General features: G+C 40.1%; 1 protein-coding gene and 1 long non-coding RNA gene across 3 annotated transcripts in view; one reads left to right on the forward strand and one right to left on the reverse strand.

Moving 5' to 3' along the window:
• The window catches only part of LOC110503603 (echinoderm microtubule-associated protein-like 1), a 36,731-nt gene extending 35,490 nt beyond the window's left edge, over positions 1 to 1,241 (reverse strand). The window contains exon 1 of one of the 2 annotated variants that reach the window (XM_021582019.3): positions 992 to 1,241. In XM_021582019.3, coding sequence (XP_021437694.1) covers positions 992 to 1,064 — 73 coding nt within the window. In that variant the 5' untranslated portion in view covers positions 1,065 to 1,241. The remainder of the gene's footprint in view (positions 1 to 991) is intronic. The other variant, XM_021582020.3, reaches the window with a different exon arrangement.
• LOC110503605 (uncharacterized) lies at positions 1,194 to 22,681 on the forward strand. Its single transcript, XR_002470496.3, has 3 exons — positions 1,194 to 1,598; positions 15,037 to 15,194; positions 20,418 to 22,681. It is a non-coding gene; the product is annotated as an uncharacterized LOC110503605 (long non-coding RNA).
• The last annotated feature ends 203 nt before the right edge of the window (positions 22,682 to 22,884 follow it).

Raw genomic sequence — 22,884 nt, forward strand, 5'->3', positions numbered from 1 at the left:
CAGATGACATGCCTTTCTCCATGTCTGTCCACCCGTCACTCAATATGATAGGCTATTTTTAGACCTTACATGTAGCCCAATACACAGAACCTGAGTTTCACAGATTTTTGTTCAGCAATACATTAATTACCTTTCAAGTCTATTTAGGTACGCTACACGGTCCCTTCAAATATCCTATGTTTACTCGCAGTTCAATTTCATCCCACTGCTTACGTGCATAATTGGATTTGTGAACCATGTCAAATTGTATTGGATAGCGTGGCTGCATAAAATATAACTAAATACTGTAGAGTAAAAAAACATGACCAGAGGTGTGTGTTTTCTTTTCTTCTCACATGCATGAGCCTGGTCTTGTGATGTGGCCAGTTACAGCATCATTGCATCAGTTTTTCTTTGACGAGCTGTATTGTTATGATCACCCTTTACCCTACAGTCATGTCCAGACCCTGCTGCCCCTCAAACAGTGAACACCACTCTCTAATTTACAACAGAGAGATGACAACAGAGAGATGAAGCCACGACAGTGTAATTCATCTTCTCTCTAAGGCAATTACACTTAATCTGGAACAGTGAAACCATAATATGCAAATAGTTCCACTATTAAATATCATAGAGATAGCCTATCTGTTTTCCCCCAGTCGGGAAAATATTTTACATAAAGTCAAAGAGGGTTTGCAGCTCGGCTACACCAGAACCAAATATTTTTCTAAATACATGGCTCCGGGTTACACCTATCACAACATAGCAGTGGGTTAACGAAGTTCACGACAGCCTGCTCTATGATGGATGGATAGATCGACCATAGATCATTCTAACGATGCAAGCTAACATTCTATTCAATAATCTGTAGCTCGAGCTACATGTCTGTTTCGTGTAAACTGGTAGGGAACCTGCAAACAGGTGCATGCAAACCTAAAGTCCCAGCAGTGTGTCACGGTTCATATCAAAACCGGTCGACTCGGAGCTGCAAGCAAGTCAAAAGTGAACTCACCTTTGCAGTACTGGAGAAGGAGTGACGTGGTGTCATAAAGGTTGCCACATGATGAAGCGATCCTCTCCGACATTTCTTTCTTTTCAAGCAGACCCGTCACTTCCCCCCTTCTTGCAGCCTCCCTAACCGCACGTCTTTCCTCCTCACTCTTTCACATTCAGAAACCCTCAACACCTTTCGCTATTTGTCGCTCACCAGCGCCACTACTGTCTGCTCTCCGTACATGTTACTATAGCAACAGCCTCACCACAGAACATGCAACCATTCGAAACCGGGAGAGGACGCGGTTGGTAATAGACACGAGATAGCTTACAATAATAGATACATTGATCAAATTTGAAATGAAAAATGTTGTCTACATTAAATGTCTTTAGCGTAGGATATATCCACAACTCTCATTAATTTAAAGTTAATGCCGATTGTATAAGCCTACTGTTGGTTTTGTTTACTATGCTGAATAATTATTGCAGTAAGGTGTCTTTTCTGAGCACCTGGCACTTCATTAATACATGCATAGAAATATAACGACTAGAACTGACAACTTGGAGGGGCGAGAGGGTTGGAGGATGGAAATGGCGGCTAGTACTGCAGACGAAATGGAGAAAAGGTTGGTGAAGCGAAAGGTGTGGTGGAATGCTAACGATATGGGTGTCAGTTCTGATGGCATGGAGCAGAAGGATGAGGGTCAAGCACACGGAATGATCGGTAGTGGAAAGAAGAGAGATCATGATACAGAAAGCTGTGGATCATCTAGTAAAGAAATGATAAAGAGGGACAATGTAGGAATCAAGAGTAATGATGTGTTGGAGTGGAAAGTGGTGATCGTGTTTGATGAGACCACACGGTCTCACTTACACCCTATAGTCTAACTAATGCTGTAGAGAACGAGATTAGGTGAAGTGAAATTAGCCTGGTTCATTGGAAATGGTAGATTGTTAATAGTGTGTGGTAGCCAGGCTCAGCAAGAGAAGATTCTGAAAATGGAAAAACTTAATGGGAAGAAGAATAAGCCATGTCCCTGGTGCTGATGCTAGATTGAGGGGAGTCATCACTGGGGTCCTAATGTCTATGCCCAAAGATGATATTAAAATGTGAAGAGAGGCAGAGTGATTGAGGCCAAAAGGTTGATCAGTAGGAAAGAGGGTCAAACAAGTGAAAGCTTATCAGTGATGCAGAGGTTTTGAGAAAGTCTTACCAGGAAAAGTACAGATCGGATTCCTTAGTTTCAATGTTAGAGAATTTGTCCCATATGCACCGCAGTGTTTTAAATGCCAAAGAATGGGACATGTAGCTGCTCAATGTAAAATAAATAACATGTGTGTGGAGGTGCACATGATTACAGTGAATGTTTAAGAAATGTCAAGGTTAAGTGCAGTAATTGTGTGGAAGAACACAGCGCAGCGTTTGGTGGATGCCAGGTACAGAGAGTTGCTGGAGAGGCTCAGAAATAGGATCAGTCATGATGTATCATATGCAGAGGCTGTAAAACAGATTGGTAGAACTACAGTTGAAGTCAGAAGTTTACATACACCGTAGCCAAATAAATTTACACTGTTTTTCACAATTCCTGACATTTAATCCTAGTTAAAATACCCTGGCTTAGGTCAGTTAGGATCACCACTATTTTAAGAATGTGAAATGTCAGAATAATAGTAGAGAGTGATTTTTTTCAGCTTTTTTTTTATTTCACCACATTCCCAGTGGTTCAGAAGTTTACAAACAATTAGTATTTGGCAGCATTGCCTTTAAATTGTTAAACTTGGGTCAAACGTTGCGGGTAGCCTTCCACAAGCTTCCCACAATAAGTTGGGTGAATTTTGGCCCATTCCTCCTGACAGAGCTGGTGTAACTAAATCAGGTCTGTAGGCCTCCTTGCTCGCAAACACACTTTTTCAGTTCTGCCCACAGCTTTTCTATAGGATTGAGGTCAGGGCTTTGTGATGGCCACTCCAATACCTTGACTTTGTTGTTCTTAAGCCTTTTTGCCACAACTCTGGAAGTATGCTTGGGTTCAATGTCCATTTTGAAGAACCATTTGCGACCAAGCTTTAACTTCCTGACTGATGTCTTGAGATGTTGCTTCAATATATCCACATAATTATCCTGCCTCATGATGCCATCTATTTTGTGAAGTGCACCAGTCCCTCCTTCAGCAAAGCACCCCAACATGATGCTGCCACCCCCATGTTCCAATGTTGGGATGGTGTTCTTCGGGCTTGCAAGCCTCCCCCGTTTTCCTCCAAACATAATGGTCATTATGGCCAAACAGTTCTATTTTTGTTTCATCAGGACATTTCTCCCCAAAAATGTATTTTCAAGGTAGTACAGAATTGGCCCAATCATGATTGATCGTACATTCCAACACAGTAGGTAGTGGCATGCACTTTAAATGGTTATTTGTGGACCGCCATGATATTATAGAAGACTTGAAGGATTCAATGTGGAGAATGGAATGTAACCAGAGAAGAGGCGAAGTGAGGGAGAACTTGGTTGAAAATCTTTCTCTGGCAGGTATAGTTTGTCGTGTTTTTCGCTCAACAAGCGAGTAGTTTTTGTATGGAGGTCAATGAGGGAGTGTTGAATTTAGTTGACAAAACCTATAATGGTTTATTTGCTACATGTGGCTTATTAGATTACATTTATGTTTCTTAATGATTCTGTAACAAGTTTTTTTTTTATTCAAAATACAGAACAATTGACATTACATCAAAAACAGAACGCAGGTATTAACAAGAAAATGCTAACATACACAAATCAAGTAATAAAAATATTAAATTCTAGTGCAAAAATCTTACTGTAATGATTCAGGAAAATGTTATTCGTTATTCACTAGGGTTAATGTTTTAATAAAATAGTTACATTCAATCATGTATTAAGTATTTGACAATACATTTATTTTTTTTAATCACAATCATTTCAATGGTCTTGTTATCCTTGCAATAGTAACATATACCCATGTTTCTGACATGAAGGAGTGTTCATAATGGTAAATAGTATTTTGCAAGGTTTTCCCAAAATTATGACACAAATTTACATTCAAAGAACAAGTGAGACAGATTCTCACCTCTTTCACAGAAAACGCAGATATCATCAATAGCCACTGTGGTAAACCGTGGGGTGTTGGGTTGAGCGTGCAGAGATTGACACAGAGACAGGGAGGCTTTAGTCCACAAAAATAACTTTACTAAGACAGAAAACAAATAGAACAAAGAAAATCACCTAGGTTTCGCTCGGTCCTTCTTCTCTACCTTTGCTTGGTGTCGGTCTCTTCCCCCTCCTCTCGGTGTGCCACCGTGCTCCTTTTATTTGGCCTCCACGGCTGGTTGGCTCTTTCCTCTAATTACCTCCACTTAGAGCTGTCCGTGTCGGGGTGCCCAGCTCCCGTATTCCCAACAGAGGGAGCCAACGTTGCATCACGTACTCTATTACCATCCCCTGGGGTATACCTCCTCGGATACTACACCACACATTTGGATATCATAGAATTACATGGATATATCTTATGTAAAATTTAAAGTGCACTTCCTTAACTTTGTTTGGTATACAATATTTGTAAGGCCTTAACCATGCATTTTTCCAGACAATGTCAGGAATAAGCATGTTCCAGAAAAATGTTCATCTCTGTGTAAGTTAGTTTTGTGAATGAAGAATTTGTCTTATAGATTTATTACAACAATATTTCTCAAGTAAGCCCATGCCTTCCAATCTGAGTTTTGGATAAACTTTGTGATCATTACCAAAGCTAAGATGAGATTTCATTAGTGTAGTTAGACCACTGGGAACGACTTTGATCACAGAAATAAACTCCCTGAAAGGTATTGGAAACTCTTTCAATGTTATAAATTGTTCATATGTGAGAATATTACCCTTGTTGTCGAAAAAATCAAGAATAAAGTCAATATTCCTCTCATGCCTGCTGGGGTAGAACAATGACTTATTCCTTACAGTTATGTCTGAATTACTCCACAAAATAGCTTTGTGTGGGGAAAAATTGTGCAGGAAACCTATTTTCCAGGCCATTAAAACTTGTTTGTGAAACCTAGCTAATTTAACAGGTAATCTTTCAGGAATATAATTACATTTCAGTAAAAATTGAAGACCTCCAAATTTATTAAACACATTATTTGGAACCATATTGAATCAGTATTGATCAAACATCTTTTCAACCAGTTGATCTTGAAAGTGTAATTTATGTCACAAAATCCAAAACTTCCAGACTGCCTTCAGCTCTTTTATTAGAAAGGACTGACTTTTTTAGTTTGTGAGACTTATTTTTCCAGATAAAGTCAAGAAAGGTCTTGTTGATCTCTTTACAAGTAGCAGGATTTACAAATAAAGATAATGAGGGGTACACAAAAACCAGACAGTCCCTCTGCCTTGGACAGAAGTACTCTCCCAAGTATAGAAAGATCTCTTTGTAGCCAATTCTTAAATATATTTTTGGTTTTCTTAATTTTAGGAGAGAAATTCACGTTGTCTGACTAAGTGGTTTTTTGACATATGTATTCCTAAATATTTAACACTGTCATTTACAGGAATATTTTCTATTTCTTTATTATCAGAGTCAAATAAACATAAGATTTCACATTTAGAAACACTCAGTTTGAATCCTGATGCAATAGAAAATGCATGTATAGCATTAAGGGCATGGGCGACCTGGTCATTGTCTCTTAAGAAAATAGTAGTATCATCAGCCAGTTGGGAAATTTAGATTTCTTTGTTAAAAATGGTTAATTCCGTTGTTACGAGTGTACTGACATAAGTAGGACGCGTGACATCACGGAAACTTTGTGAGAAAAAAACCTATATCGATGTTGTGCCTGGATGTCAGTATTTACCACAAAGTCTTAAACCCCGCCTATTTCTACATTTATCTTCTTTTTTAACCTTTATTTAACTGGGCAAGTCAGAACAATGCACATTTTAGTTGTCATGATTTTTACGATATAGCCACTAGATCTTTGACTTTGACTGTGGTAACTAATGGAAACCGTTGTGCCTGTTGTTCACACGCGTGTCTTCTCCCTCATTGGTTAGAATGTTCCCACCTGATCTTGTCTCCTCCGACTGCCTTCCATTTTTGAAGACATTTATTTGAATTGTTAGAGCGGCCACTAGAGCGTCTGGTTAATATAATGGATAATCTGTGATGCATCTTTACTTCGACTTTAGGCAACAGAACGCACAAATATTTAATTTTAAGCTGTTAATGGGCCCATTAGGCAAAATGCAATATTTATTGTTACGAATTAGAAGTTACCAATGTACTCTTATATTTTATCAAGGCCACATGTTCCAAGACATTTATATATCATTTTATGAAAGGTTGCATGTCATACCTGATAGGCCCAAAAATGCCAAACCAGCAATGTGTCTACAAATAATATTGGTGATTTCACGGATTATATTTTCCTATCACTGGTGGGTGACATTGCACTTGCCTTTATCACTCCATTGAATCTCAATACTGGAAGAAGAATCAGACTGTCTATCCCTCTTTCCATATAACTATAGCAATGCCCTAAGACATCTCCAGCAGTTGACAACAGAGATGATCAGTACACAGTGAGGATGTCATAATAGTTATTTTAGTCAGATGGGTTGCCTCTCGTAATATTCCAGCTAGGTCTGGGATTTCCGAGAGTACCCATCTAGCACATTTGGTCCTTGGAAGTTGTGGGAATGTTAGTTTTTGGTTTCACTTTGGGTGTGGGAACGAAGCCATGCATTTCATGACCGGTAAAACGAAACGTTTTTAAACATTCTGAGAATAGAAGCGAGCATTTATCCTGTTCTGCAAACATTTATTTTTAGGTTGCAGGGAGGTTTCGATAATGTTTTACTCTGGTTCCTTGAAAGTTTTCCTTGGAGGTTTTATTAACGCTCTGAGAACAGTTTTTGTTTCAATAAGACTTAATTACACTGCTATCTTATTTTGTGTGAACTTTTATTTTAACTCAATGCACAGATAGGACATATGGAAATTCATTTCCTTAGGATTTAATCATGCGAACACATTCATTTTTAATTGTGACACGGCATCAGTGAGATTCGAACCTATAATTTTCATTCTTGGAATTAGTTCACTGAGCCACCAGGATAGAGCTAGCAAAAACTAGGATGTAGCAAAACAAAACTGTTGATTTCAGTCTATTCAAGCAGAGCCCATTTCAAAGGAAACAAGCCCTCATTAAGATCAGGTGTGGTGAATTAGTGGGCTTGGCCAACACACCTGAACACACTTAACAATATAGAAGATACAGAGTTTTATTGATGCCAACAACAGAATGTATATGTTTTTTTTTATTTAAATAAGATTCTCACAACGTTTTCTGAATGTTACCAGAAAATGATTGTAGTTTTTATGGAAAGTTTTCTTAAAAGCTTCTTGGTGACAGGGGGGCAGTATTGAGTAGCTTGGATGAATAAGGTGCCCAGAGTAAACTACCCGCTACGCTAATATATGCATGTTATTAGTACTATTGGATAGGAAACACGCTGACGTTTCTAAAACTGTTTGAATGATCTCTGTGAGTATAACAGAACTCATATGGCAGGCAAAAACCTGAGAAGAAATCAGGAAGTGGGAAATCTGAGGCTTGTAGTTTTTTTAACTCAGCCCCTATTGTAGAGATAGTGGGATATTCGTTATGTTGCACTTCCTAAGGCTTCCACTAGATGTCAACCATCTTTAGAACTTTGTTTGAGGATTTTACTGTGAAGTGGGGGCTCATAAGGGCTGTTTGAGCCAGGTGTCTGGCAGAGTGCCACAGGCTCTGAGGCGCGGTCACGAGAGATTTAGCTCTCATTCTATTGCTTTTCTACAGACAATGGAATTCTCCGGTTGGAACCTTATTGATGATTTATGTTAAAAACATCCTAAAGATTGATTCTATACTTAGTTTGACAAGTTTCTACGGGCTGTAACTGAACTTTTTGAACATTTCGTCCGACGTTTAACGGGACCTGAACGCGCTTTTGGAATTGTTTACCAAACACCCTAACAAAAGAAGCTATTTGGACATAATGATGGACACTATCGAACAAAACAAACATTTATTGTGGAACTGCGATTCCTGGGAGTGCATTCTGATGAAGATCATCAAAGGTAAGTGAATATTTATAATACTATTTATGACTAATGTTGACTACCCAATACGGCGGATATCTTTTTGGCAGCTTTGTTGTCTGAAAGCTGTTCTCAGATTATTGCATGGTTTACTTTTTCGTAAAGTTTTTTTGAAATCTGACACAGCGGTTGCATTACGGAGAAGTATATCTCTAATTCCATGTATAACAGTTGTATTTTCATCAACATTTATAATGAGTATTTCTGTAAATAGATGTGGCTCTCTGCACAATCACCGCATGTTTTAGAACTACTGAACATAACGCGCCAATGTAAAATTAGATTTTTTGATATAAATATGCACTTTAGCGAACAAAACATACATGTATTGTGTAACATGAAGTCCTATGAGTGTCATCTGATGAAGATCATCCAAGGTTTGTGATTAATTTGACCTCTTTGTGCTTTTTGTGACTCCTCTCTTTGGCTGGAAAAATGGCTGTGTTTTTCTGTGAGTTGGTGGTGACCTAACATAATCATTTGTGGTGCTTTCTCTGTAAAGCATTTTTTAAATCAGACACTGTAGCTGGATTAACGAGAATTTTATCTTTAAAATTGTGTAAACTACTTGTATGCTTGAGGAATTTTAATTATGAGATTTTTGATGTTTTGAATTTGGAGCCCTGCACTTTCACTGGCTGTTGGCGAGGTGGGACGCTACCGTCCCACATATCCCAGAGAGGTTTTAACGTTCTCGAACAATTTGAGAACATGACTTTAAAAACAAGCATGAGGAAACCTGAAGGAAACGTTTTGCTGAAGTACTGAAATTCCCACAGAAGAATGTTGTTTCTTAACGTTCTTGGGACAACTTGAGAACATGACTTTAGAACCATGAGCAAACCTGTATGAAATGTAATGCTGAATTACTGACATTCCCACAGAAGATTGCTATTTCTTAACGTTGTCTGAACTTTTTGAGAACATTCCCAATGCCAAACGAGTTGGAGAACATTTACCATAACATTACTAAAATTGTAAACCTATTTAGGAAATGTTCTGTTAAAGTAATGAAATAACAAGAAAATAAAACATTTGGGGGTCAAGTTAAATGTGATGAGAATAATCCAAAGCCAAGCATCTACTCTGAACCATTTCAAGAAAGTTGTGTGAAGGTTGTATGAAAAATAACCATTGGAAAACCATGCCCTCACCTAGCCCTAAGAAACACATGCAAGGTTCCCAGAACGTTAGGAGAAGGCTATTTTTCAAACAACCAAACAAATGAAATCAAAACAAAGTGTATTTGTCACGTGTACAGGCTCTAACCAATAGTGCAAAAAAGGTATTAGGTGAACAATAGGTAAGTAAAGAAATAAAAACAGTAAAAAGACAGTGAAAAATAACAGTAGCGAGGCTATAATAGTGAGGCTACATACAGACACCGGTTAGTCGGGCTGATTGAGGTAGTATGTACAGTGCCTTGCGAAAGTATTCGGCCCCCTTGAACTTTGCGACCTTTTGCCACATTTCAGGCTTCAAACATAAAGATATAAAACTGTATTTTTTTTGTGAAGAATCAACAACAAGTAGGACACAATCATGAAGTGGAACGACATTTATTGGATATTTCAAACTTTTTTAACAAATCAAAAACTGAAAAATTGGGCGTGCAAAATTATTCAGCCCCTTTACTTTCAGTACAGCAAACTCTCTCCAGAAGTTCAGTGAGGATCTCTGAATGATCCCATGTTGACCTAAATGACTAATGATGATAAATACAATCCACCTTTGTGTAATCAAGTCTCCGTATAAATGCACACGCACTGTGATAGTCTCAGAGGTCCGTTAAAAGCGCAGAGAGCATCATGAAGAACAAGGAACACACCAGGCCGGTCCGAGATACTGTTGTGAAGAAGTTTAAAGCCGGATTTGGATACAAAAAGATTTCCCAAGCTTTAAACATCCCAAGGAGCACTGTGCAAGCGATAATATTGAAATGGAAGGAGTATCAGACCACTGCAAATCTACCAAGACCTGGCCGTCCCTCTAAACTTTAGGCTCATACAAGGGGAAGACTGATCAGAGATGCAGCCAAGAGGCCCATGATCACTCTGGATGAACTGCAGAGATCTACAGCTGAGGTGGGAGACTCTGTCCATAGGACAACAATCAGTCGTATATTGCACAAATCTGGCCTTTATGGAAAAGTGGCAAGAAGAAAGCCATTTCTTAAAGATATCCATAAAAAGTGTCATTTAAAGTTTGCCACAAGCCACCTGGGAGACACACCAAACATGTGGAAGAAGGTGCTCTGGTCAGATGAAAGCAAAATTGAACTTTTTGGCAACAATGCAAAACGTTATGTTTGGCGTAAAAGCAACACAGCTCATCACCCTGAACACACCATCCCCACTGTCAAACATGGTGGTGGCAGCATCATGGTTTGGTCTGCTTTTCTTCAGCAGGGACAGGGAAGATGGTTAAAATTGATGGGAAGATGGATGGAGCCAAATACAGGACCATTCTGGAAGAAAACCTGATGGAGTCTGCAAAAGACCTGAGACTGGGACGGAGATTTGTCTTCCAACAAGACAATGATCCAAAACATAAAGCAAAATCTACAATGGAATGGTTCAAAAATAAACATATCCAGGTGTTAGAATGGCCAAGTCAAAGTCCAGACCCGAATCCAATCGAGAATCTGTGGAAAGAACTGAAAACTGCTGTTCACAAATGCTCTCCATACAACCTCACTGAGCTCGAGCTGTTTTGCAAGGAGGAATGGGAATAAATGTCAGTCTCTCGATGTGCAAAACTGATAGAGACATACCCCAAGCGACTTACAGCTGTAATCGCAGCAAAAGGTGGCGCTACAAAGTATTAACTTAAGAGGGCTGAATAATTTTGCACGCCCAATTTTTCAGTTTTTGATTTGTTAAAAAAGTTTGAAATATCCAATAAATGTCGTTCCACTTCATGATTGTTGTTGATTCTTCACAAAAAAATACAGTTTTATATCTTTATGTTTGAAGCCTGAAATGTGGCAAAAGGTCGCAAAGTTCAACGGGGCCGAATACTTTCGCAAGGCACTGTAGATATGGTTAAAGTGACTATGCATACAGTATATGATGAACAGAGAGTAGAAGTAGCGTAAAAGAGGGGTTGGCGTGTGGTGGGTTTTTACAGGGGAATGTTATGTACAGTGCATTCAAAAAGTATTCAGACCCTTTCCCTGTTTCCACATTTAGTTACGTTACAGCCTTATTCGAAAATTGATTAAATAAATGTTTTCCCTCAATCTACACACAATACCCCATAATGACAAAACGAAAACAGGTGTTTAGAAATACCTAATTTACAGAAGTATTCAGACCGTTGATATGAGGCTCGAAATTGAGCTCCGGTGCATTGTGTTTCCATTGATCATCCTTGAGACGTTGCTACAACTTGATTGGGGTCCACCTGTGGTAAATTCAATTGATTGGACATGATTTGGAAAGGCACAAACCTGCCTATATAAGGTCCCACAGTTGACAGTGCATGTCAGAGCAAAAACCAAGGCATATGAGGTCAAAGGAGTTGTCTCTAGAGCTCAGAGACAGTATTGTGTCGGGGCACAGATCTGGGGAAGGGTACCAAAAAATGTCTGCAGCATTGAAGGTCCCCAAGAACACAGTGGCCTCCATCATTCTTAAATGGAAAAAGTTTGGAACCATCAAGATTGTTCTTAGAGCTAGCCTTCCTTGCTAAACTGAGCAATCGGGGGGAGAAGGGCCTTGGTCTGGGAGGTGACCAAGAACTCGATGGTCACTCTGACAGAGCTCCAGAGTTCCTCTGTAGAGGTGGGAGAACCTTCCAGAAGGACAACCATCTCTCAGCACTCCACCAATCATGCTGTGGGAATTTATTGTGGGGATTTATTTCAGCAACAGGGACTGGGAGACTAGTCAGGATTGAGGAAAAGATGAATGAAGGAAAGTACAGAGAGATCCTTGATGAAAATCTGCTCCAGAGTGCTCAGGACCTCAGACTGGGGCGAAGGTTCACCTTCCATCAGGACAACAACTCTAAGCACACAGCCAAGACAAAGCAGGAGTGGCTTCGGGACAGATCTCTGAATGTGCTTGAGTGGCCCAGCCAGAGCCTGGACTTGAACCCAATTTAACATCTCTGGGGAGACCTGAAAATAGCTGTGCAGCGACACTCCCCATCCAACCTGACAGAGCCTGAGAGGATCTGCAGAGAATAATGGGAGGAACTCCCTAAGTACAGGTGTGCCAAGCTTGTAGCGTCACACCCAAGAAGACTTGAGTTTGTAATCTCTGCCAAAGGTGCTTCAACAAAGTACTGAGTAAAGGGTCTGAATTCTTATGTAAATGTGATATTTCTAAAAAACTATTTTTCTTTGTCATTATGGGTTATTGTGTTAAGATTGAGGGGGAAAAAAACATTTCATCCCATTTTAGAACAAGTCTGTAACGTAACAAAATGTGGAAAGTGAAGGGGTCTGAATACTTTCTGAATGCACTGTAAATGTTCTCTAACACACCAAAATATGTTTTATTGGGTTAATTGAACGTTCTCAGAACTGCTGTTCCCTAAAGGTTCTCCTTTGGTTATTAGAAAAGTTACTTTCCCACAACATTAAGCATGGAGGAGGAGGTGCGATGTATTGTTTTTTTTGCTGGTGACACTGATTTATTTAGAATGCAACAACAACAACAAATGCTCAGCATATGTGAGAACTCTGTCAAGACTGTTGGAAAAGCATTCCAGGTGAAGCTTGTTGAGAGAATGCCAAGAGTGTGCAAAGCTACTATCAAGGCAAAGGGTGGCTACTTTGAATAATCTAAAATATATTTTGATTTGTTTTGCACTTTTTTGGTTACTACATGATTCCATGTGTTATTTCATAGTTTTGATGTCTTCACTATTATTCTACAAAACCTTGGATTGAGTAGGTGTGTCCAAGCTCAGGTCTACTTAACAGAAATATTCACCCATATTGAATGTTATCATATTTGTGCATATCTGAGTGATGTTCTATCAATTCCCGAGGTAATTTCATGTGTCTGAGCTATTCGCCGTTCAAGCAGGCAGAAATAAAGCCGGTATGACAAGTTTTGCGTCATATGATCAGATCATCATGTGATCATTTTCTGCCTGCTTGAATGGTGAATTGCTCATGTACACATGGAAATATGAAGTTACCCCGGGAATCGATAGAACGTCGCTCCAACATTTAAAATGGGTGAATCTTTCCTTCAATAAAACCCCCCTCCAACACTCCCGCTTGTCCCCCCCCCCCCGAAAAACCAATGAGGTGTCTCGGTTTCTATACGGTGCCTGTTGCAGCACAACAAAACTACGCTAGAGGGCAAACATGGACTGATGTTTTATGAATATCCTATAGGACTGGTTACATTGCATTGTGTTGGGGGTTTATCTGTCCATGTAGTGCTGTAGGCCTACATGCAGTAAACAGTATGTTACGAATCCCTTTTGGCCCTACAGTCTAGGGGAGATGGTAACGAGACCCGTAACATAACTCATGCAAATAATAGTGAAAACGAAATAACCAGACAACTAAATTACCGTGAAACACGTTTATTAGAAAACACACGGTAATGGGGGGGGGGGGGGGCTGGATCCAAGGAAAGAAACAATAAGCATCCAAAACACTCCTAAGCTAGACTGGCCTATTTCAACAACAGCTAACTAACCAACCAAAAATACAGTGGGTGGTCCACCCAGTTCTAACTAGTGTTAACAAAGTTTACCTACGGGTAGTGTATGCCCATGGGCGACTTGTCTTGGTTCCCCCTTTTCCCACCAGCAAACAAACACCAAAAACAATACTCACAGGTGAGGACAAAGTGATATGGAGGTGCTCAAACAAAAGATAGCTCAATACATAAAGCGCGATAGAGACATAGTAGGAGAGTGTAAACCAGCGCGATCTACAGACATGTGGCATTTACAGAGAGATTGAGCTCCAGAGTAAACAATTGACAGGGTTTTTAAACCAAGGGAAAGGAACTGTGATTGGGTAGGAAACAGGAGGAGGTGTGTCTTCTGATTGATGATTGATTGGTGACTGATTGGGGAGTGATGATTCTCACCTGTGAGGGGAGAAGGAGAGAAAAGAACACAGGATACACACACACACACACACACACACACACACAGGATACCTATATCCGTAACACAGTACATTGCAGATTACAATGTACTTCAACAGTATTTTTTTGTGTTATTTATTAGAAAGTAACATACGTTGCTCTATGGTCTTTTTAAATCTCCAGTTGTTCTGAATTTCCATGTAGACTTTGTGATTCTGTCTAGGCAGAATTAGGGACAGTAAACCCAACGGACTTCTTCAGACTTCCAAAATAGACTGAAGCTGAATCATTTTGTAATGCGTCTTATCTCCAGATCGTTTAAAAACAGATGGGTGTTTATTAGAATGGGTGTAAAGAGCAAACTTGGCACGCTGACCTCATGCAGGATATACAGAACACCAATCTTAACCCCGAGCTAAAGCTCAGACAGTCACGCAGAGTTTGAATGAAACCCCTGGTCAAATATATGTACAAATAAATATTGGGTTCTATTGTAAGTCAACCAATATGAAAGAAACAAGTGGAATCTCTGTTGAATCACTCATGTAAATAAATATGAGTTGAGGGAATGATAACAGTCCTTGTTTAGGCTTCTGTCACGTCACTATCTCGTGTACGGTGTAGAGAGAACTGTAGAGGGAGCTGCCTCACAGCATATAGCAACCACTCTCCATTCCATTACTCACATCTCTTGTATCTCCATTGATCAGAGGTCCATTACCTCAGTCGCTCATTCTGAGACTTTAGATGATGAGTGGAAATGCATTTTTAAAAGTATCACACTGGCTCTCAACAATTTCCGTGTGCATTATATGATCTTGATTGATCCTCCATTTTTCTCTGACCCACAGGTCCCAGGTCCCAAGAATCTTTTTATTCTCACTCAACAGCTTCATCATCACTCAAGGCCACAATGGACCAGAATATTGCACCTTGCTGGATCTTGACTAATCTGAGTGCAGAGTACTGGTGCACACGGAAGGCATCGCTTAAGAAAATCTCAAGGAAGGTGAGGCTCGCCGTATGAGCACAGCATGCTAACACAGCACTTAAAGTGAAAACCGAAAGGTAACACTATACAGAAATGGCCAGTGATAACCTTATTTCTGTACAGGAGGAGGCGATGCCAAAGTGCACTCAGACAACTGACCCTAGTTTTTGACTGCTTCAGATTGAGATAGATAACGTATGCTAGAGAGAGAGACATGGTAAATAATGTTATATGGTCTGGCAGTCCTATTAGTAGTCCAGCGCCTCTACATACACCTCTCCCTGTGATAAGAATGAGATTCACATTTCATTGACTTGCTTTAATGCGCATTAATTTGTCTTCCGGGTGCACTTAGTCAGTTTGATTTCCATTTTGCCTGGAGGAGGAACTTTGGGAAGTCACGCAGCGAGCCTCCCACTGAGGCCCAGGGCAGAAAAACCAAACCAGAGGCAGCTCTCCTATCTCTACAATAGGGTTTTAACAGGCTCTGATTACGCCTGTGTATGTGCATCCACCTCACAGACCTCTCAACAGGGAGCAGACAGACAGAAAGAGCACCAATGCTACTGGATAGACTCATGTCTGCTCCATGCTCCTGGCCATGATGGACATGTTTACACTTGACATGTTTTCAGATCTTCTACAGAATCTATTTTTAGATCTTCAGAAGACACCCATCCAAACAATGGGTAGACTAACATTATTTGAACCTTCCCTGGATCAACCAAATATTATATAAAGCCCTCTCGTTCAAACGCAATGAAATGGATGCATACCTGTACAGTAGCTATTCGTGCACAATATTTTTACCAATGATTTTGCTCTGAATATGTCTTCCTTTTGCATTTGGGGGATTAAAACATGGAGAGGTCACTGGCACCAAAGAAAGGACATAGCTATTATAAGGGACAGCACCGTTGACATAATCATTGACTCCCTGTGCGGAAAAGTCTCCATAGACCTCAAATGCTGCCTTACTGAAATCCAAGGACACATCTGACAATTGACAGGAGTGATGTATGTCTGGTGCTGGCACTGTAACCACAGCCAGTCTGGGAGGAGAAAGGTGCCAAATGACTTGCATATACGGCTTTTACACCCACTCATGTATATTTCTGAGCAATTTAGCGTTTCAGTGTTCACAAGATGTGTAAAACTTGGAAATGAGCTCAATAAGACCGTACAAATCTGCAAAATGGCAATTCAACTGACTGCAAGATGATGATAATAGCACAATACCTCAAAAATATTAGATTAGGGGTGACAAGAAAATGTGCCACACAGTACAGGGAAATCATTCTAGAAAGCAATTAAACGAATCCAATGCCTGCACAGCTCCAGAGCACATTATTACTAACCCTGACAAAAATTTTGCATCTATGCTTTGACCTCTAAAGTTATACAGTTGGGATAGAAGGTGAGAATCTATTGCACCCCTCTGCGGATAGTGAGGGAATTGCCCCATGGGAGCTGGGGCTCTTCCTTTTCAGGGGATTTTGGATCTTATCCAAGACTGTCAGAGCGCAGACCAGCGGCAGTGTCTCTTCCTCCACCTTTAGAATGTACTGCTGATTAGTACTTCCTGTATTCAAATATGATTCTCTTGTGAGCCTGCTGTATTGCAGATTTCAGACGGACAAAAACCTCTCCCATTTTATGGTGAAAATGCTTTCTTGTTGAGGTTGCTGTGCTTGGCGGATTGAGACTGCGTTGCAGGCCACAGTGCCGCTAAAGTAATTCAGGTGCACTAAAATGGTCCAGTGACACAGGCACGCATGTCTTGACCAACAGGCTGCTAGGTAAATCTTGCATGCCTACCACCGTGTCCAGAATAACTTATGAGTGTGACATCATAATCACCTTTAACACACTCCACATTTCTCACACGACTGCCAGGATGTGTCCTTTTAACCTCATGAAGGAGTCTTGTTCTTGTATCACCACGAGAGAGGATAATAAGTCTATTCAGTGGTTCCATTAAGAGGGTGGTTTGTGTATGGAGGATGAGTGATGCTCCGATTGTGCTGGCTGCCTGGATGCAGCTGTGTACTGAGCGGTGGGCCTGTGTTTGTATATCTCCCTCACTGCAGACTTTTATTGGCAATGCACATGCTCTAATTATCCCTCTGCTGGCTGTTTGCAGTTATTTACTGTGTGTACCCAAAGGCCACAGAATGTACACCACTTTATGCAAGGGGTGGGTCGAATCCTGAATGCTGATTGGTTAAAACCGCATTCCAGCCGGTGTCTATTCCACAGGTTACCACCGGCTAAATCAATGACTTTAAAATGCCTATTCACTCTGTTCCAACTGACTGCGCAATCCACTGTCTCATCAGCCTTTCAGGGAATTTATAAACTTGATCTTCATTATAAAAGCATCTAGACATTATCTCACATTTCTTTTAGACTAATATATCATTTTCAACAGTAGAGAATTTGTATAAACATTTTTGTCTGTCTCTCCAACATTTGCAACATTGTTTCAATATAAAAATTTGTCCCATAGTGATGAACGTGTCGGGATAAGACAGACAAGCAGGCAGCATTTCTCAGCCAGTCAAAATCATGAATCAGCTGGCGTCATTTTTATGGATATATACAAATAAATGTAAATTGAAAAAAGGTCAAATGAAACGAAGTGCAGCTAGTTTGCAGTCTTTCTAGCTTCAGTTTCAATTGATTTTGTTAGCTGTGTTGTTGGCTAGCTCCTCTGAACATCAGTATCCTGACTAGTGAGCACTTTTTCAATGCCAGGTGAAATTGCGCCTCATTAACTCATTGTTATGGATGTATCCAAATAAATTCACTAGAAAACAGCTTAAACAAATGTAAATGCAGCTACTAGGCTGATTTTCTTGCTGCACTTTTTTTAGTTGACTAGCTAGCAAGCAAGGGATAATAACATTGCCTGCCAGAATGGCAATGGAACATTTAGAACAAATGACTGGGTCACGTCCATAGATACAAAACAAAAAGACTGAATGACTGGGTCGCGTCTCTAGCAACCGAACCGATAGAACGAACAAATCTAGCAACCCTAGATTTGTGTCGAGACTACAGTTGAAGTCGGAAGTTTTACATACATCTTAGCCAAATACATTTAAACTCCGTTTTTCACAATTCCTGACATTTAATCCTAGTTTTAGGTCAGTTAGGATCACCACTTTATTTTAAGAATGTGAAATATCAGAATAATAGTAGAGAGAATGATTTATTTCAGCTTTTATTTCTTTCATCACATTCCCAGTGCATCAGAAGTGTACATACACTCAATTAGTATTTGGTAGCATTGCCTTTAAATTGTTTAACTTGAGTCAAACGTTTTGGGTAGCCTTCCACAATAAGTTGGGTGAATTTTGGTCCATTCCTCCTGACAGAGTTGGTGTAACTGAGTCAGGTTTGTAGGCCTCTTTGCTCCAAATGCTTTTTCAGTTCTGCCCACAAATGTTCTATAGGATTGAGATCAGGGTTTTGTGATGGCCACTCCAATACCTTGACTTTGATGTCATTAAGCCAAGTATGCTTGGGGTAATTGTCTATTTGGAAGACCCATTTGCGACCAAGCTTTAACTTCCTGACTGATGTCTTGAGATGTTGCTTCAATATATCCACATAATTATCCTGCCTCATGATGCCATCTATTTTGTGAAGTGCATCAGTCCCTCCTGCAGCAAAGCACACCCACAACATGATCCTGCCACCCCTGTGCTTCACGGTTGGGATGGTGTTCTTCGGCTTGCAAGCATCCCCCCATAACGATGGTCATTATGGCCAAACAGTTCTATTTTTGTTTCATCAGACCAGAGGATATTTCTACAAAAAGTACGATCTTTGTCCCCATGTGCAGTGGCAAACCGTAGTGGCTTCTTCCTTGCTGAGCTGCCTTTGAAGTTATGTTGATATAGGACTCGTTTTACTGGATATAGATACTTTTGTAGCTGTTTCCTCCAGCATTTTCACAAGATCATTTACTGTTGTTCTGGGATTGATTTGCACTTTTCGCACCAAAGTACGTTCATCTCTAGGAGACAGAACGTGTCTCCCTCCTGAGCGGTATGACAGCTGCGTGGTCCTATGGTGTTTATACTTGCGTACTATTGTTTATACAGATGAATATGGTACCTTCAGGCATTTGGAAATTGCTCCCAAGGATGAACCAGACTTGTGGATATCTACAATTGTCTTTCTGAGGTCTTGGCTGATTTATTTTGATTTTCCCATGATGTCAAGCAAAGAGGCTCTGAGTTTGAAGGTAGGCCTTGAAATAAATCCACAGGTACATATCCAATTGACTCAAATTATGTCAATTAGCCTATCAGAAGCTTCTAAAGCCATGACATAATTTTCTGGAATTATCCAAGCTGTTTAAAGCCACAGACAACTAACTTTGTGTATGTAAACATCTGACCCACAAGAATTGTGATACAGTGAACTATAAATTAAATAATCTCTCTGTAAACAATTGTTGGAAGAATTACTTGTGTCATCTACTTTGTGCATGACACAAGTAATTCTTCCAACAATTGTTTACAGACAGATTATTTCACTTATAATTCACTGTATCACACAAAGTAGATGTCCTAACCGACTTGCCTAAACTATAGTTTGTTAACAAGAAATTTGTGGAGTGGTTGAAAACGACTTTTAATGACCCCAACCTAAGTGTATGTATGCTTCCAACTTCAACTGTATATATTGTGGAAGGATGAAATATAGTATGATTAAATTGAGCAAAATAACATTTCTAATTATAATATGGCAATCATTATTTGAATATGTTGGTAACCCGTTGTGTAAAAGTGATAATGCCCCCGAAGCCGGCATTTGGAGGATATATTGGCACGGTTGGACTTCGTCTCGGGCCTAACAACACCCGTGCCAATACTGTATATGCTCCAAACACCGGCTTCGATTGCATTATCACTTAATTGACTGCTTAACGGAAAGCCTGCCGTCACAGGATACTTGATTTAGTTGTGTTGGTCAGAGGAGCAGGTTCAGTGAAGGAACCAATTCCACTTCCCCACTTGGTTAGGTTAACATACGTTTATTGGACTGTGGTCTCGGCTGTATTTTTGTGATTATTACTATGCCCTATCTTTTGGCTGAACCTCATTACTTGTACATGTTTAGTATAGGGTGTCAGTAGGTTCACTACATAACTGTACTATATATAAGTTTAGTATAGGGTGTCAGTATGTTCACTATATAACTGTAGCAATGTTTTTTTCCTTTCAGGACACTGCGGCACTCTCTTGGACTGGCTGGATCAGCAGTAGGGGACACAGAGACCACAGGAAGTAGAAGTGGGCCCCGAAACCAGACTTTATCTAACAATTTCTTTATCCACTAAACTCCCCCGTTCATTCCATGCCTCTCCTTGTGCTGCGACCACAAACAAATCGTAAATTTTGTTGCATTTTTTTGTCATCTCTCATTGTGAGTTAAAGTTAGTCTGTTGTTGATGCTAATCATTTCAATCTGTTCAAAATGAGGCTGAACAGAAAGGTTGAGGTTTATTTAAAAAGTGTTTTAGGTGTCAATATGACAAAACGCAATAGAAAAAAAATTGCATTGGGGTGATGCTTGGTATGTTGTATGTTGGAATGTGAGCTCAAATGCTGTATATTGTACTGTATGTTGAAGGATATGACAATATCCTGTGGCTTTAGAGGGCTAGAGATGTTTTTGTGTAGCGTTATCTTCGGAGGGGAATGTTCTGGCGGAATAACTCATGTTGGCGTTGATGTTGATATTATTTGCTCTTCCAGATCACTGTCTTTCATAACAAATCACAAGTGAACACAAATGTTTTTGTTTGTTTGTTTTTTTGGTGCCTTTTCTTCCTGCCGCCAAACCAACCCAGACAAAGCCACTGGTCCAATCACTTTGTGAAGCACCAATCGTGCTCAATGATCCATGCTGCCAGTCTCTTAGTTGATGAGGGCTGGACTAGATTAATTGACTATCTGTCCATTTCAAGGGAAACCTATCCCTCCCCATCAATATCAGCATTTAGACCAGATAGTGAAAACAAAGCTGAAGCTCTTTTCTCAGATATCGGGTCAATGCCCTTCATTACGCAAGTGTACACTTACCCTAACCCTAACCAAGTGCATTCGGAAAGGATTCAGACTCCTTGACTTTTTCCACATTTTGTTACGTTACATCCTTATTATAAAATGTATTACGTTTGTGTTTTTCCTTCAGTCTACACAAAATACCCTATAATGACAAAGCAAACACAGTTTTTTTTATTTAAAAAAATAATTTAAAAAATGGAAATATCGCATTTCTATAAGTATTCATACCCTTTATTCAGTACTTTGTTGAAGCACCTTTGGCAGTGATTACAGACCAAAAAGGTGCTTCAACAAAGTCTCCCTGACCAAGGCCCTTCTCCCCCGATTGCTCTGTTTGGCCGGGCGTTGGCCGGGCGGGTAGCTCTAGGAAGTGTGTTGGTGGTTCCAAACTTCTTCCATTTAAGAATGATGGAGGCCACTGTGTTCTTGGAGACCTTACATTGCATACATTTTTTTGGTACTCTTCCCCAGATCTGTGCCTCGACACAATCCTGTCTCTGAGCTCTACGGACAATTCCTTCGACCTCATGGCTTGGTTTTTGCTCTGACATGCACTGTCAACTGTGGGACCTTATATAGACAGGTGTGTGCCTTTCCAAATCATGGCCAATCAATTGAATTTACCACAGGTGGACTCCAATCAAGTTGTAGAAACATCTCAAGGATTATCAATGGAAACAGGATGCACCTGAGCTCAATTTCGAGTCTCATAGCAAAGGGTCTGAATACTTATGGAAATAAGGTATTTACGTTTTTAATTTTTCACAAATTGGCAAACATTTCTTAAACCTGTTTTTGCTTTGTCATTATGTGGTGTTGTGTGTAGATTGATGAGGAACAAAATATATTTAATACATTTTAGAATAAGGCTGTAATGTAACGAAATGTGGAAAAGGGAAGGGGTCTGAATACTTTCCAAATGCTCTGTACTACACTGAGTGTAGAAAACGTTAGGAACACCTTCCAAATATTGGGACAATTCGTCGGGACAAGGACTCTACAAAGTGCCAAGCGTTCCACAGGGATGCTGGCCAATGTTGACTCCAATGCTTCCCACAGTGTCAAGTTGGCTGGGTGTCCTTGGGTGGTGGACTATTCTTGATATACACTGGAAACTGTTTAGAATGAAAAACCGAGCATCATTGAAGGATTTAACAAGTAACATCAATAAGGGATCATAGCTTACACCTAGATTCACCTGGTCAGTCTGTCAAGGAAAGAGCAGGTGTTCCTAATGTTTTGTACACTCAGTGTACAAGTTACAGTATGCCCCTGTCTTTTGACTGCAGCTGTACAGAAGACCCCCAACCTTAATAACGACAATATGCCACGATGCATACACTCTATTGATGCAAGTCCACTGCCTTGGGTGTGATGAAAGTGCTTTGCAAATTAAATGAATTATTATTACTCACAGTTCTTTCCCTCCTCCTCATGCTCTTTTCCCACATGGCCATGCCACACTTCTCAGATGGCTGGTCAGACAGACTATGCTTGCCATTGCTGGAGAGGGGCCAATGGACCCCTGAAGGACCCCCACCTGCAGGAAATGTGCTCTAAACAGGCAAAAATACACCTCAGCCTCATGGCAAAATGTGAAATAGCAAAATGTTCCCCTCACG

This window comes from Oncorhynchus mykiss, chromosome 24, assembly GCF_057628025.1.
Source record: "Oncorhynchus mykiss isolate SJ-2025 chromosome 24, ASM5762802v1, whole genome shotgun sequence".
Lineage (NCBI taxonomy): Eukaryota > Metazoa > Chordata > Actinopteri > Salmoniformes > Salmonidae > Oncorhynchus > Oncorhynchus mykiss.